The sequence below is a fragment of the Labrus bergylta genome, chromosome 16 (genome assembly GCF_963930695.1).
Source record: "Labrus bergylta chromosome 16, fLabBer1.1, whole genome shotgun sequence".
In the NCBI taxonomy this organism is placed as follows: Eukaryota; Metazoa; Chordata; class Actinopteri; order Labriformes; family Labridae; genus Labrus; species Labrus bergylta.
Window position 1 is genome coordinate 26,463,778 of NC_089210.1, and position 15,964 is coordinate 26,479,741.

The 15,964-nt window shown below is 39.2% G+C and overlaps 1 protein-coding gene across 2 annotated transcripts; it reads left to right on the plus strand.

Moving 5' to 3' along the window:
* Positions 1-2,415: 2,415 nt before the first annotated feature.
* slc16a6b (solute carrier family 16 member 6b) lies at positions 2,416-9,630 on the plus strand. 2 transcript variants are annotated; one of them, XM_020644229.3, is made up of 6 exons: positions 2,416-2,474; positions 4,980-5,231; positions 6,099-6,242; positions 6,941-7,069; positions 7,541-8,458; positions 8,551-9,630. In XM_020644229.3, the coding sequence occupies exons 2-6, from the start codon at positions 5,000-5,002 to the stop codon at positions 8,817-8,819; spliced, it is 1,692 nt and encodes a 563-aa protein (XP_020499885.1). In that variant the 5' UTR covers positions 2,416-2,474; positions 4,980-4,999; the 3' UTR covers positions 8,820-9,630. The 2 variants fall into 2 exon arrangements, with proteins under 2 accessions (XP_020499885.1, XP_020499886.1); XM_020644230.3 differs by lacking the exon at positions 2,416-2,474 and adding an exon at positions 2,529-3,956.
* Positions 9,631-15,964: the final 6,334 nt, after the last annotated feature.

The window sequence follows — 15,964 nt, forward strand, 5'->3', positions numbered from 1 at the left end:
AACATATAGCATTGTTTTTAGTGGTGCTTTTGACCATAACTATCAAAAACAGGCCATGTGTAAACTAAAGAGGCCTTTTTATTCTTCCATCAATATTTGAGCCATTCTTGAAGTCAATCAGCACATTTTGTGCCTCACATGTTTTTAGTTCTGAATTTTAATTTGGCTGGCTCAGCTGGTAGAGTTGGACGTCTCTCAACCGAAAAGGTCAGGGGTTCGATCCCCTGCTCCTGCAGCCACATGTCCAAGGTATCCTTGGTCAAGACACTTTACTCCAAATTGATCTGGAGGTATTAAGGAAATTTAATTCTTCTTGTTTTTATTAAGATTTATGTTTGGATGATCCAATCTTGGCATTAAACGATTTAGAGATTTATACATCGATAATGTATTTGCATCTTTTCAACAACTCCAGGAGCTGTTTTCTATTCCTAAGAATCACTTTTTCCGATAACTACAAGCTCATTGTTTTGCTTACAATACATATGCCCAATTTCCTGCCTGCCGATACAACCCTAGATACTTTCTTTATTCAAGTACCAATCATGAGAAGAGGTATGATTTCACATATTTATAGTCAAATTCAAAACCTATCCTCAGCCTCTTTGAATATTGTGAAGGCTCTCTGGGAGGAGGAACTGGGGGAGGGCATTTCAGACGAGCTCTGGGGGGATATTCTTAATGGGGTACATACTTCATCTATGGCTTAATGCAATGTAAAGTGGTTCACCGCACTTACTGGATCAAGGTCACTTACTGGATCAAGGTCACTTACTGGATCAAGGTTCGACTCTCCAAGATCTATGACACGGTTGACCAGTCCTGTGAGAAATGTCACCAGATGCCTGCAAACCATGTCCACATGTTCTGGTCCTGCACATTTTTGTATAATTATTGGACTGCAATTTTTAAATCTCTATCAGAGATAACTGGGACATTTCTTCAACCTAATGCTATGACTGCCTTGTTTGGCATCTCTCAGGTGCCCTTATCTAAACCGCAATCAGATATAATCGCTTTTGCAACACCCCCTTCCAACACTCTCTGGGTAAAAGAGATTTTTAATAAGTTTAAACTCGAAAGAATTCGATATACATTAAAAGGATCCTCTCAGAAATTCAGAAAAGTGTGGGGCCCCTTCCTTGTTTACGCAGATAAGATTATTTTCCTAGTTGTTCCTGAGTAAGATCCTGCTCTGTCCTGCTGCTAGCCTCTTTGTCTATTAAGCCTTGTAATTATTGTATTGATGTATCTATTTATTTATTTATTGTTTCTTCTTTTGTCTTCCCTCTTCTACTCTGCTTTAAGGACTAAAATTGTTATGCATACTAACAGCCATGATCCATAGTGTGACCAGACTGACCACCCTGTTCTAGTGTTTGTTTTTGTTTGTTGATGTAACCTTGCAACACTATCACCCACAAGTACTTCTGTACAAAACTTTAATAAACAAAACTGTGGGGAAAAAAAAGATTTATGTTTGGAATGTTTGCACTTATTTAGGTCAGTGATAGAGTAGGAAACCAGGGAGATAGTGGGGAAAGGAGCTGCAGGTCAGATTAAGGCTTAGTGGTAGAGTTGGTTGTCTCTACACCGGAGAGAAATTTAGCCAGAAAAACAAAATAATCTTTTTTTTCCTAGTTTTATGGCACAGTTTCCTGTATAGTAGGATATTTACATTTCTCCAGTCTGTCATTCTATGTTACATATTGACTGACTTTAATTGGTGTGGCTCCTGTTCTTTACACAAATTGGTTATGTAACTCTTTGGACTTCTGTTACATATGTATTATGAGCACTACTGTAAGTACTCGGGTGGAATATCTGTGCCACTTTAAATAGGAAAGCAAAGATGTGGTGTGATCCAAGCAAATTAGAAATTAGAAAAACAGCACCAAGCTTATCAGAAACAGTGTCTTTGGTTTAGTCTTTTACGCAAATAGGGAGTTTGTTTGTTTGTATTAAAAAAAAGCTGATTTTAAGTGAACAGTTACTAAAAACAACCTAGAAGATACTCTTTTTCAGTATGTTTGCTGGTTTAACACCCAGTAAAAACTTCATGTCCTTGTTTATAGATATATAAAAAAAAGATGTGAAATTAAACTTTTTGTTAAAGACCATTATATTAAACATAAACAAACAACAACAAAAACATTATCATCCCAGTGTAAAGTTGACCCAAATGTAGCATTGTTACGTGATTATTCTAAGGGTTCCTTAGATTTTACATCAAATACACAAGTATGTTTATACACTTTCTGTGTATCTGGTACTAAAGGAGATGCAGGTCAAAAATTCCCTGAACCTTTAATAATTATGAAAGGGGGATTTTCAAGTGACACCTGGATGTCCAATCAGATTTGAGGGCTGGACCTGGCACATCTTATTCACAGCCCTGCCTTAAAGCATAACATGTTCTAGATTAGGGCACCTCTGCTCTTCATGTGCCAAAGGAACAGTCACAGCTGATACAGGTGAGTGGTTATTGGAGTATACTAAGATAAATACTGGCTAAATTAAACATGACTTTGATCAGCATTCCTATAAATATACAATATTGAAATGATATTTAACCAAAAATCCATCAATTTTTTTTCCTGAAAATGTATTTAAAAATTAGCATGACATTTTTGCAAATTTTTGTTCAAATGTCAATAATACAAATTTCACGGCCCCCTGTATTTCCCAAGCCTATGGGACACATAACACAGGATTTGAAACATTTTAAATAAATTAGTCTTATGTTTGAATGCATATCCTGCTGCCAAAGTGAACAGAGACTTTAAAGGCTTCATTGATTTCAACAACTACAACAAAAGACAAAGGTGAGTAATGGTGTGATGCTATTTGGTATATGAAAGACATGCTGGGGTCTATTCAATGGAATTCAACATGTAATTAGGCTACTATTAAAATGTAAAACTTCGCTCCTATATTGCTTTATGTTCTTCTGACTCGGACTACGATAGAAACAAAGAGATTGAGTTCCACAGACTCCTTTTACTGATATCCTCACTGAAATAAACACACTTTTAATCGGAAAAAACCTGTCTGTTCAATGCACAGTAGCCTACGTAGTGCGTTGTAGCCATAGATTGTACAGCGCGTGGCAGAACGTACTGGTAGGCTACGTTAAAAGCGAAAAGAAGGCAAAAGATTTAGACTACCGTGTGGAAAAAAAAACAGTACTATACATGTAGCATGTATGGGTATGTATTAGAAGCAATACCCACTATTGCTGAACTACTCGCCTCTCCCTCTTCATTCACTTTCACCATGAAAATAAAGCTATTTATACCGATATCTCATGATTCCTTTAGCCTATTCATTTGTTAACCTCTTTATTTCCTACATTTCCCAGTAGACCTAGCCTACTGTATGTGTAGTCATTTTCCCCTGTATTAAAATTGAAGCCAAACTAAGGCATATTGAATATCAGCATTCCGTAAACTCATTTGACTATAGGCTATATTTGACCTAAATAATTTTATGTTCGTATTTATTTCGATGGTTCATGTGGTTGCTTTATAACACGTGGCGCTGTTATGACGTTATGACGCATGTCTTTCATCAGGGAGACTAGACAGTCTATGGACTAGGCTGAGTCTGCGCGTTCATGAAGAAGAATCGCACGTCCTCGTCTATATACCGGCTTGAGCCGGTAAAGAGCTGCCAAAACAGGCAGTGAATAATTCTCCCAAGACAAAAGATGCTATTGGCAGGGATGGAGCTTTAACTGAAACAGTAAAGTCCATAGTAAAGTCAATGTTATGGTCATTTTATTTTTCAACAGGGACAGTAAGTGGCGTAGGTATTGTGGTTTTATAAAGGCGGATATTTGCTCACTTCATCTTGGTAAAAAGCCTTCATGTTTGAACTACCTTCATGTCAAAATGAAATGACGACGAGATCATAGAACCAAGAGGCTGCTGTTACCTCGCTTGTGATCGCTGCCGGTAAGTTAGATGTCACTTTGGCTTCAGCTGTGAGATGCTGTAGGCTCAGGTCACTGTAAAGCACAGCTGCCATTCAGAGCTGTTCCGCTTCTGCTTTTGTATAGTCAGTCGTATGTAAGGATTCTGGTAGCCAATCATGACCTACTTTACATTTATACCTTTATATTGTTATTCACACATTAAAGTAAGATGTTTAGTCAGGCAGGCAGTTCAATTTCCGGTATATTAAAGAGAATCAAAAAACCCAACACAAACGCTAAACTGCACTTGCTGCCTTCGCCGCTGTGTAAAACTCAAAGGGGTGACGTCATTCCTGCTCTTCCTCTGCACTGCGGATAGTCAGACCTTATCGCACACGTGAAGTGAGATGTGGGCTACTTTGAAATACTCGAGCAACAACAAAAGCCATTATGATACTAAAATTAAATACTAAAAGTACTTTAATAACAGTGCCAGTTAATAAATTGACGAAGAACACGCCTGTTGGTAAAAGTAATCCAGCTTCTCATTATGTCAAGTTACTTGACAGTAACTTGACAGTTACAGTTACTTGATAGTCCTGGCTTGTTTGCTTTCTCTAAGCTCTTTAGTGGAGTTTCTTGTTGTGAAAGCTGTTTTATTGCTCAGGGCGGTACAAAATGCAGAAACCTTTATACCTTTAAAGCAAACAAATGTTATGTTATGGGCACACATCTTTTGGGGAAAATGCTTTCTATTAGCGATGACTGTTACTTTTTGATGAACTGTTATGACACTATCAGATCATGATTCATGCTTGTTGTCTGTTAATAAAGCCTCTGTTAGACCTACCAGCTGAGTGACACAAGCAGACTTCACCTTTAACAAGTGAGGCCTTCTAGGATATGAAAGCATGTGATGTAGTGTGGTTGATGTGCTCTGGAAAAGGGGGTTCATGCAACAATACCAAGACCATTCCTCGCTAAGTAATTAGTTGGCTTACAAATGCAACTTCAAGTTGTACTTCAGAATGAGCTCACTGATGTCATTTGTCTCCCCCTCCAGGCAGGCAGCTCACTGAAGCCATGAGGATGCCGGATTCAAAGGGTTGTTTGGGTCCAAACGTTTACCCAGAGGTCCCTGATGGCGGCTGGGGCTGGGCTGTGGCTGTTGCTTTCTTTTTGGTGGAAGTGTGCACCTATGGGACCCTCAAGAGCTTGGGTGTTTTCCTCCAGGATCTGATGGAAGAATTTGAGGAGAGCAACAGCCGAGTTTCATGGGTCATCTCCATCTGTGTCTTCATCTTTACCTTCACTGGTTAGACAGTTTCTCCCTATTTTAACTCCAATTTCAAGCATAATATGTTTGCATTTACTTGCATGTTACAGCCACTCTCACTCATTTACTTGTGATTTACTAAGAACAAAACAGAAACACAGATTCCTGGCTTACCTTCAAATCAAAATCTTTGCAAAGTGTGCATACCTTAGTTATGGCCTCTGTGCTAACATGAGCTACACTTATTCATTGCAGAACCCTTTTGCTTTTAATTTTAATGTTTATGTTAACAGATAAAAGCAGGAACACAGACATGTAAGTTTTGCAACAAATATAATGTGTTGCCTTGTGTAATTTTTTTTTGCATGATGCAGTTAAAAAAAAATAGAATGTTTAAAATGATCTGCTGATTGTCCTGTTGACATCTTACAAAACATCAAACATTTTACAACAGTTCTAATATTTATATGTGTAGATTAATTCACAGACTTGACAGATGACAATCTATTTGTAAATCTGTCCCAAATTAGTGTTTATTTTAAAGATTTTTTTTGTATGTACTGTGAGGAAAAGAAGTGGTTCTACTACAGAGCCCCCTAACATCATCATAACAGCCAAACAACAAAGACACGTCCAGCAATCTGATAACTTACCTGCTGCATGTATATGTAGATCTACAATATCAAGGTTACTATATGAGTCCTTAAGATTTTCAACCCTGTTTAAAATACTTCATTCTGATACACTGTTAGTTATAATCATCCATATGCATGTAAAGTCATTGTAGCAGCCGATAAAACCTTAACACAGCTGAACAGGGTAACAAAACACTTGATAAGAAACAACTATTAAGAGACAGAGTTTAAATGATTTTTAATTTATTTGTTTTCTTATCCCCCATCCCAGCCCCTTTGTCCACCATTCTGAGCAACCGCTTCGGCTATCGTCCAGTGGTGATGGTGGGAGGCTTCCTAATGAGCCTGGGCACCATCACCTCCGCCTTCACCAACTCCATCAACGAGATGTACATCACCATAGGCATTGTCACAGGTAATTTTCAAAGTCCACCACCACCCTCATCCATCCATCTATCTAGCCATCTTTCCATGTCTTGCTCCTGCAGATGTGTTTGTCTGGTTTAACAGCCTGTATTATAGGAACTAAAGGGACTCCTAGCAGTGTCTATGACAAAATCTGCATTAATCTGATTCTTTCAGAGGTGATTTAGAGTTGAACCGCCTCTGCTAAACACCTTACAGTGGAGTCTATTTCAAAACCTTAACTCACTAGGGAGGAAAAACAGAAGCAGCACATCATTTAAAATAAACAACAACATTTAAGTTCTCTTACAGATCGGGACAGAGCAGAAAGTGGAGCTCAATTGATGGAAAGAAAGTAAAAGACTGGATGATGAACAAATTGGTCTAATGAAATCCACATCAGATCACATTAACTGTTCTTCTTTTGACAGAAAGCACTGCTAGCTCTCCCACCATGTCTTCTGCTGAAATGGACCACAGCTAATTTGACAACCCCTTCTTCTCCTCTCTCCCCTGTCTCTCTTTTTTTTTGTCTTTACATGCCTTTTGTCTTGCAGCAGCAGGTGTAGCAAAGTTGAATCGTCTCACGCAGCCTGCCACCTTTGAGAAAGGAGTGACCTGACACCTTGATCTTTGACCCACACCTGTCCCTACCATGCGGGCCAGTGGCTGTCATGTCCCCTTTGTTCTTCTCCCTTTTGTTTACAGGCCTCGGCTACTGCCTCTCCTTCCTGCCCACTGTCACCATCCTCGCCCAGTACTTTTCTAGAAGGCGAGCTCTTGTCACCTCTCTTGCTTCCTCTGGGGAATCTTTTGCCATATTTGCATTTGCTCCAGGTGAGTATTCAGGCACAGGGTGGCTGTTAGAAAATATGCCACTAGTCTTGACTTAAAAGTTCCAGCTCTTTTAACACTGAAAAACAGCAACACGCCTTCTTGTAAATGAGAGCATGACATCTAGTGTTGCTTATGTGTTGTTGAAAAGGGGTTTCTCCTGTATATAGATTAAGTTTAACTTATGAGGATGAACTGCAGACATTGTGAAATGACACCTTTCCAATGGTTGTAAGTTTGCTGTCAACAGAAAGTGTTTAGATCAACTCCAGTTAAAGCTTCAAGTTGAAGAATGTCACTTTCAGCTGGTTTAATTCAGTCTATAAAACAGAGGAAGACCAATCAAACACTAGTTTCAAAATCACAAAGCCTCAGAAGGCTAGACTGTTACGGCTCTTTGACAAAACTAGGTAAGATAGCAACTGAACCCTAAGTATACTTACCCCAATAACCTATGCCACCCTTTCTCCACAGCCTTCACTGCACTGAAAGAACACATAGGCTGGCGCTACTGTCTGGTTGTCCTTGGCATCATTCAGGCTTCTGTGATTGGCTCAGGGCTCCTCCTTCGTCCAATCATTATCATGCCCCAACCTTTGAAGGAGGACAATGAATCAGAAAAAGAGTCTCTCTCTTTTAAGCATATTCAGGGTGATTATGAATTGGAAAATGAACAAACCAGAACATCTATCAGTTCAGGAGGCTCTGGGCCCTCAGAGGACTCAGGTGTCACTTCCCTCTCTGGGTCTAATGAAGACCTCGGGACCGCAGGAGTTGAAGGCAAGGCTATGATGAAGGAGGCAGTGCAGGACGAAGAGGTCCAGGATCCATCACTGTCTGCACAATCAACTGTCAAGAAGTATGAGGATCAACATGTGGAGGTAGAAGCGGGTCCTCTCCAGCCCTCCAGTCCAAAACTTCTGGACTTCTCTGTGTTTAAAGACTCTGCCTTCTTCTGGTACTCCCTCTTTGGCTTGTTTGCCACACTGGGATTCTTTGCCCCACAGCTCTACATCATCGAACTCAGCAAAAGCAAGGGAGTGGACCCTGGCATGGCCTCCTACATGCTCTCTGTGATGGCTGTAGCAGAGATCTTTGGCCGCTTGTCCATCGGGGTGGTGTTAAACAAAGTCCGCTGCAAGAAGACCCTAGTGCTGCTGGGATGTGTGGTTCTGCTGTGCCTGGTGCTGGTGGCCTTCACACAAGTGTGGGAGTTCTGGGGACTAGTGGTCTGCTGCGCCCTTTACGGCTACTTCATGGGCACTGTTGCCTCTACTCACATCCCCATGCTGGCTGAGGAGGACGTGGTGGGAATCCAGAAGATGGCTTCATCTGTGGGGGTGTACGTCTTCATCCAGAGCTTTGCTGGGCTGGCAGGGCCACCTTTAGGAGGTACAAGGCCTCGGCTTCCTTTTACTCTTTTCTGCCTTTGATCCTTGCTGAACTTCTTGTAGCTCCTAACAGCTTTCTTTTTTCCTTTCCAGGTGTGCTGGTGGATGTCACACAGGACTATAGTGCTGCCTTCTACTCCTGTGTGGTGGGCATGGGACTCAGTGCTGTCTGTCTGGCTATGGTTGGACCAGCCAAGTCTGTCTTTTGTCAAAGACAGAGCAGAAACAAAGAGGTAGGGAGAAGCAAGGAGGAAGAGGAGAAGATAAATCAGGAGAGCGACCAGCCCGAGTTTTTGGAGGTGGACTTGGCCCCAGAGGACAGTCTGTTCAGAAAAGCCTGGATCAGGAAAAGACTCCCATAATAATATCCCAGCCAAAGCATGACATCACTTCATTACTAACGACTTGCACTGGAGAAGGCTGCAGTGTCACCAGGACTACCCCACAACAGCTGCTGTCGATTCAAAATCTCAGGTGTCACACCCAAACATTTTTACAAGCTTGAATCGCAATCCTCCCAGGAAAGAAGCATCCTCTCCTTTGACGGCAAATGCACATACATGTTGAGCACATAGTGTCACACCTTAACAACATTACACAGATTTGTCTGTTTCCGCTGCTGAAGAAAAAACTAAATGAACACAAGACAATCTCCCTTTATGCATGTTTTGTATTGGAATAATGTCCCTACTGTCAAAGCTTGACTTGAAAATGTTTTCATGCAGATGGTAAAATGTGTCAGCCAGTGGAATGGACCCCTGCTGACCAGTACATGGAATGTAGGTTTAATGTCCTATATTGGCTTCTCATTTGGAAGTAAGAGATAATGTTCACTTCTAAAATAAGTATTGGCCATATATAGAATAGAAAGGCACAGCCACTCCACAAAAAGCACTCCTCGCAGGATATGTCCTGCAGCCTCAGTTCCTGTTGATGTTGTGCTATTCACCACTATATGACTTGAAGTATGGATCACAAACCCTTTTTTTAAAACAGTGTCACCTTTATTTAAAGTGCTTATGGTTATTGTTTATAAGATAAATTAATGTTCATTATTTTAATATTACTTAAAGCTGTTTTTTTTATCCAACTGAATGACTGGCAGCTCCTTGCCTGTTAAGCACTGTTATGTTTGAATTTTGTACTTTCTAAATAAAAGATTCTTGAAACCCAGTTTAATTTTTTGTGTCTAGTGTAAACATGGTTTACTGATGTGACAGAGACTTTGTCAACAGTATGCAAAGGGTGTGACGTTTGACAACAATCGTGTGTAAATCCATAGGACACTGAGCTTGCCACTGCCACTGAGCTTGCTGAAGCGTGTTCAGCTGCATCCTGTATAACTAAGCCAACTCCACAATTTGTCTGAGCTTACATTATGAACAGTTGAAGCCTACTTCTTCACACGTATGGCTCCTTAAATGTTACAACATAAATGTACTATATATAATTGCATTTCTTTATAGCAGGACTTAAATATGTATTGACATGAACTGCATGTGAAATCATGATTTAGTTTAAAAAGCTGCATGCTGTTAGTTGTCATCTCCTTCAATCCATTTAAGCTTGAATTCAAATTTATTTTGGAGTCAAAAGTGAAAAAAGCTTATAACGGAATATGAGGGGACTTCAGTCATTTAAACTTTAAGAACTTGAGAAAATAAAAAACATTGTCTTTGACAGCAGATTTTGGTTTTATACGTTATAGAAGAATTCCTCTTAGCATCTGTTAGAGAGCTGCAGTGGGCGACTCACTTCCTTTCTTTCAACGCTTTTAGAAGTACTAAGACAGTGAACTCTGCTGGCTGAACATCAGTATTGTCTCTGACCTATGGCCTTTTCAAAAATTGGTTTCTGTGTACATATTGACACCAAAAATGTAGGATGAATGGATGAAAGATGGATGATTTCATCAGAGTTAACCATTCTTTTTTGTGTGATGAACATGCCCCTCATCTGACAATAACAATGGCTGACTACATTATTTAACATTTGGTTAGCTTTTCTTGGTCTGTCATATAACTAGCATTAGAAAAATCACCAACATGGATACCGCTGTTCAGAATGTTCTTTGGTATTTGACGTTGATGTAGATTTCACTTCTACTCTGCATGACCCCATTAAGTATAAAAATCAATAGAAAAAGTGTCAGCAGTTGCAACAAATGACACTGTCAGCAATCCATTAAGCTAATTGATCCATCTCCAAGCCAGGATTGTAAAACACAAAAGAAAATATATTAAATATAGACACTTGAAGCATGTTGTCTGCTGTGAGATAAAGGTTCAGTGCAAAATGAAGGACACAAAAAGTTTGTGACAGACTTTTTTGTTTTAGTAAATTTGTTAGCAGGGGTAAGAAATGGTTCGACCCTTTTCCTATGCGATCTAGATACTGTATCTACTTTTCTAACTCCTGTATTTTGTGAGTAAATATAAATAAAACAAGACACCTTTTTTTCCAACTGTATTTGTTTTTGAGATTAGAGGACAAACAGCATAAGTTAGACTGTACATTGAAAGCTTGAATGTCTGAAAAACAAAATGTAAAAGAAAATTAATTTATATGATGACATCAAATTCTGTATGTGGCATCATTTCCAAAAACCCACAACACAGTATAAAACTTGCTGGAAAGTAGAGTTTAGAGCATAGAATAAGAGGCACTAAACATCAGAACATCTTTGCAGCAGCTGCAGTTTTTTTCCTGATTTGAAGAAAGTATCATTTCAATAAGACATTGGCGTTAAGAGAATCATCATTCAGTCAATCATGATTATTTTAAACACAACATTAGACAAAGTGATGGCTGTGGACAATGCTGTTGCATAGTTTCAACTACATAAGGTTACACTGGTTTCCTTGGACAAGTATTCACTTTACAGCTACTTCCAATTCTTACCAAGGACAACACAATGCCAGTATTGGATACACACTGTTACAGTCATGACAGATTCACAGAACAGACACAATAGCAGTGTACAAAACCTGTATCACAGAGATGTTAGAAGGCTTATTTAAGGCAGAGTCTCAGAAACAATGAGAATGTAGTTTATCATGAGAAAAACACTGCTTGACATTGAGCTTTAAGGGTAGAAAACCAAACAAGGCCAATCCTTTCTTATTCCCAGATCAAAAGGACTGATGGCTCATCACATGGGACCTGTCACAAGAACTCTGTATCTTGGGTTCCCCCTTGTGAACTAGTGACAAATCTGTGTAGGAGCTGGGATGCAGATTTGACAACACTGACTCATAAAACAGTAACAGTCACTCATCACAAAGAAACTAGCATCATTTTGTAAAATGTGTCCTGTATGTCAAGATCAAAGCTTTGGTCTGGTATGGAATCTCAATATGCAAGTCAGTCAAATCGCCTCTGTAAAAAGCCATGTTCAAATTGTTATGTTGGGATTGATGGAGAAGGTGTGAATACTGCAAAGGTCTACAGAGACAGATTTACCCCCTTTTGCATTCCAATATGAAATATCCTGTCCCTTTACAAATGGTGCAAACTTGCTTTCTAAGGCATACTTCAGGCTTAAAAGTATGTAAAGCAGCAGAGTACAGTCCTTTATAGGGTCACATGAAAAATGAAGTAAGAGATGTGATTTCTCTAAGAAGTCTGAGGTTCGGACTACTAAACTTCTTATAAGGACTTCATCTGTGATTGGAGGAGATTCAGGGGCATTTTCAGTTATTTTGCAACAGGGTGGATTCCCCAATTAGACTGTGGACATGTAGCTGAGAAAGCCAAAATACTGGTAGGCATATGTTTAATCATTGTATTTACACATACAATTCAGAGGGTTTTAAAACAGGCGCGGTGAAAATAGTTCAGTATTTTTGATAAATCACAGAATTGATTTCTTCCTAATTCCCGACATAACCACCTAAAAAAACTCTGCATTCATGATATAAGGGAAAATACCAGAAAACAAGTGCTTTGGAAAAATGTGGGTGTGAATGTTTTGTGGACTCTAACTGGACTGAAAGAATGACGGTTAAGTCCTGGGGCGTTATTACAGAAGCTTCCTTATCAAAAACATTACTTTATGTCAGTTTAGGATGGCATTCAGGATTTCTAGTATCACACAGAGATGTTTCATAAACACATTGAAAACATCACATTTTATTTTAGGTCTTACAGAAGGGTCCTAGTTGAGGAGTCAATATTCCATACTGAAGCTCAGCATCAGTTCTAGCAGGAAGACTCTTCATGCCTCGTACCAAACCACTCTCCATCCCTCTTTAAAGAAATGTATTTCTTCAATCAGCAGATCATGGGTGTTTACTCCTTCAGCATTGATCAACCAAATTGTGCCACTTTCTACACTAGCTAATCACTCTGCAGCTGTCGAACATGAAATCTGTTTTCTTCTCTGCTGCTCTCAGTTGTGATCTCAGTGTAAATGTTACGACCCTCCTCCATCTAATTCACCTCTAATTTCTGTGATCCAGTTTGAGCTCCACATCACATGCTACCTCATTCCTCCACCAGACCCAGTCAGGATGTATCCCATCTTGCTCTCAGCCTCACAACCCCCTCAAAAACACACAGAGACACTTTGACAGGGTCTAATCGTCAAACACTTGGCCATTTCTCATGCTCATTATGCACGAGCCAAATAAATAATTTTTCACTCATGAAGTCTCTCCTGATTGACACGTCATAGCCTGAAGGTAAGTTGACCTTAATACTGGAAGTAATTTTAATCCCTATCATGGTGTAACCCCATTCTTTTAAATGATGATGTAAAAGGTTAGAGGACAGTGCATGAATGCTCACTGTTCCTGTTTGTCAGATCAGTGGTGTGGCTTGGTCTGAGCCCTTTGTTTATTTTCTATCAAGAGGACACAGGGCTGTGTACAAACTAAGGGCGAGTATGAGTTCTCAAGAACCAGCTTTGGACACCATTATTTGTTCAATTATTGTTAAATCTAATAAATGTAAACTTGCAGTATATTGATTCTGACGTGAGAGGCAGAATGACCATCGGCAGGAATAAGTCGTCAATTTAAAAAAAAAAATGGATTAAAGTGGATTAATAACAATTTATTAAGAAAAGGAGAAGGATTGTCACTGCTTGTGTCCATGACAACATAAGCAATATGGTGAAAATTTGAGTATGAGATCTTAAATCAAGAAATTAATTAAGAACGCCTCCCTTGTTTAAAACATTTCATAACCTTGTAAGGGCCCGACCGATATGACATTTCTTGGGACCGATGTTGATATTAGGGATTTAAATAATCGTATACTGATACATTGGCCGAGATCTTTCTTGGTTCTATCTTTGATCTGACATCTGTCAAACAAAGTTGTCGGCAGCCCGATTAATGGGTCGGGCTCTAATATTTTTAGTGCACAAACATAATGGACAACTAGCGCACCATAAGCTTCAGAAGATATTTTTGCTTACATTGACAAGAGAATTATTAGATTATAACCGCACATCCTACATTTGTGTTAAGATTGGAGGTCTGACTTGGAATAAGACATTAGTTCAGGTCTCTAATGATGAAAATGATTTCCTTTCTTTAAACCAAAAAGAAGAATTTGAGTTTATTCTTTTCATAATGTTGCACCCTGTTGAGACAATATGGTTATAGTATGGACGTTCCATTTAGCGCTCACAGAGTATATCAGTATGTTCGACTCCATTGTTCACTCATCTGCTGATGCTCAATAAATTACAATTTATTGTCTATTCTCCAAAAATCAAGGCAAGTTTGTTTAGTGTGGACAAAGAGTATTTCAGAGTTTAGGTTCTGCTATGACTTCATGGTGTGTTAGGGTTAGTGCGTGTACAGGCCAAAGAGAAGACATGACAACTGTCAGATTTTAGACAAAGAGGCTTCTGCTTGGTTTCACTTCGGGCTCCCCGAGCAGACAAGACACTGTGTATTTGTCTCTCTCTCTCTCTCTCTCACACACACACAAACACACAGGCTGCTTCATCTAGATGCAGGCTGGATGACGGAGGGGGAATCATGCTGACTGGCACTGCACAGTCAGAGGAATTCACAGAGCTTTTGGTAGACAGCCCTATTCGTCAACTTCCTCTTTTAGAGTTGGGAACATTCAAACTAAAATCAGTTAACCGCTGCATGCTTACATTCATTACGAGTGAAAGTAAGATCTTTGTTGGTTTAGGGGACAGGAAGCACTACACTCATGCAGCTACATGGACAGAAAAGAAAAAAATGTCTTTGTCTATCAAGACGTTGTTCACAGTCATTTCAAACTAACGTCAAAAGCAGTTATTTCTGGTCGGAAGCTGATTCTGAACAAAACAGGAAGATACAAGACATATGATTTATGCAACTAAAATAAAGGAGCAACTAATCATGTGAGGGGGTTGGGGGCAGTTCTATGTGACAGGTCCACTTATTAAGTTTGCTGTATAAAATATTGACAATGTTTCAGCTTATATATAATTGTAGTCCTACAGTATCTATGACAACTTAGTACACCATGGTGCTATGCTTTGGGAAAATAAATTGCTTGGTCAGTAGTAACTAGGGCATACTGAAGCCATTCAGTCTTAGACTGATAAACTGAATTGACAATAAAAACCATATATACAAATTGTAAGAAAAAAAACAAAAAACAGAGCATCCTTGCTGCTGCAAATAGATGTCAGTGAATCTTTTTCTATTCATTTTGCTAAATATCAAGAATATTAAGCAGCTCAATCAAAGACCAACTACCAATCTTTTTAACTTGTTTTTGACATTTAATTATTGCCTTCAACATCAACTTTTGCTGAAATGATTAGCATGGACCAATGGGGCCTGTTGTCTACTGTGGCACATGTTCAGCAAATCAGAAGAACGCTGAGGAATGGGACAGGGGCAGGCCCGCAGACGGCTGCTTTTGCTTAAATAAACACCATCTAAAGAAAAAAAAAAATGAAGTAAAATAAAATATAACACTCATGGTCATATATACAAATGTGCATGGGAGGTTATATCAGCTGTTAGAAACTAGAGAAGGCTTGGTGTGAGAGATACATACTGATACATATCAGACAACTGAGAAGGAGTTAAGGGGACACACATCTGTACAAAACGTGAAAGTATCAATAAGGGTGGCCAGTAGACAAAACTCAAAAGATGTAACTGTGACATACAGGTTGGCTTTATCCCTTTTTTCAATTAGAACGCATAGAAGGGAGAGATGGAAAGCATTCAGTGGTACCATTTAGAAAAGAAGCATGATTCAAAGAAAAAGAAAAACAGTATTCCCGCTTTCTACGTCTGCGATGTGGAGATGAATCCAGGGGGGTTTGAATGTGAGAATTCACAGGGCTTCATTTTGAATTGGATAACATTCACTTTGTACAACCATCAGAACATTTCCAACATAGTGGCTATAAGACGATTTTACTGGAGGGATTTTTACAACCAAAGACACATTTTACAGGCTACATCCTCGCAGTACCTTTAAAATTTAATTTCACCTGAAACCTCTATTGTTGTTTTTTTAATATATTGACCTCACA

What these genes read in the sequence shown, in the direction of transcription:
- slc16a6b (XM_020644229.3), top strand. Translation starts at nt 5,000, where the DNA reads ATGAGGATGCCGGATTCAAAGGGTTGTTTGGGTCCAAACGTTTACCCA. An exon ending in CATATTTGCATTTGCTCCAG is followed by an intron (nt 7,070 to 7,540) that starts GTGAGTATTCAG and finishes CTTTCTCCACAG; the next exon opens with CCTTCACTGCACTGAAAGAA. An exon ending in GGCAGGGCCACCTTTAGGAG is followed by an intron (nt 8,459 to 8,550) that starts GTACAAGGCCTC and finishes TTTCCTTTCCAG; the next exon opens with GTGTGCTGGTGGATGTCACA.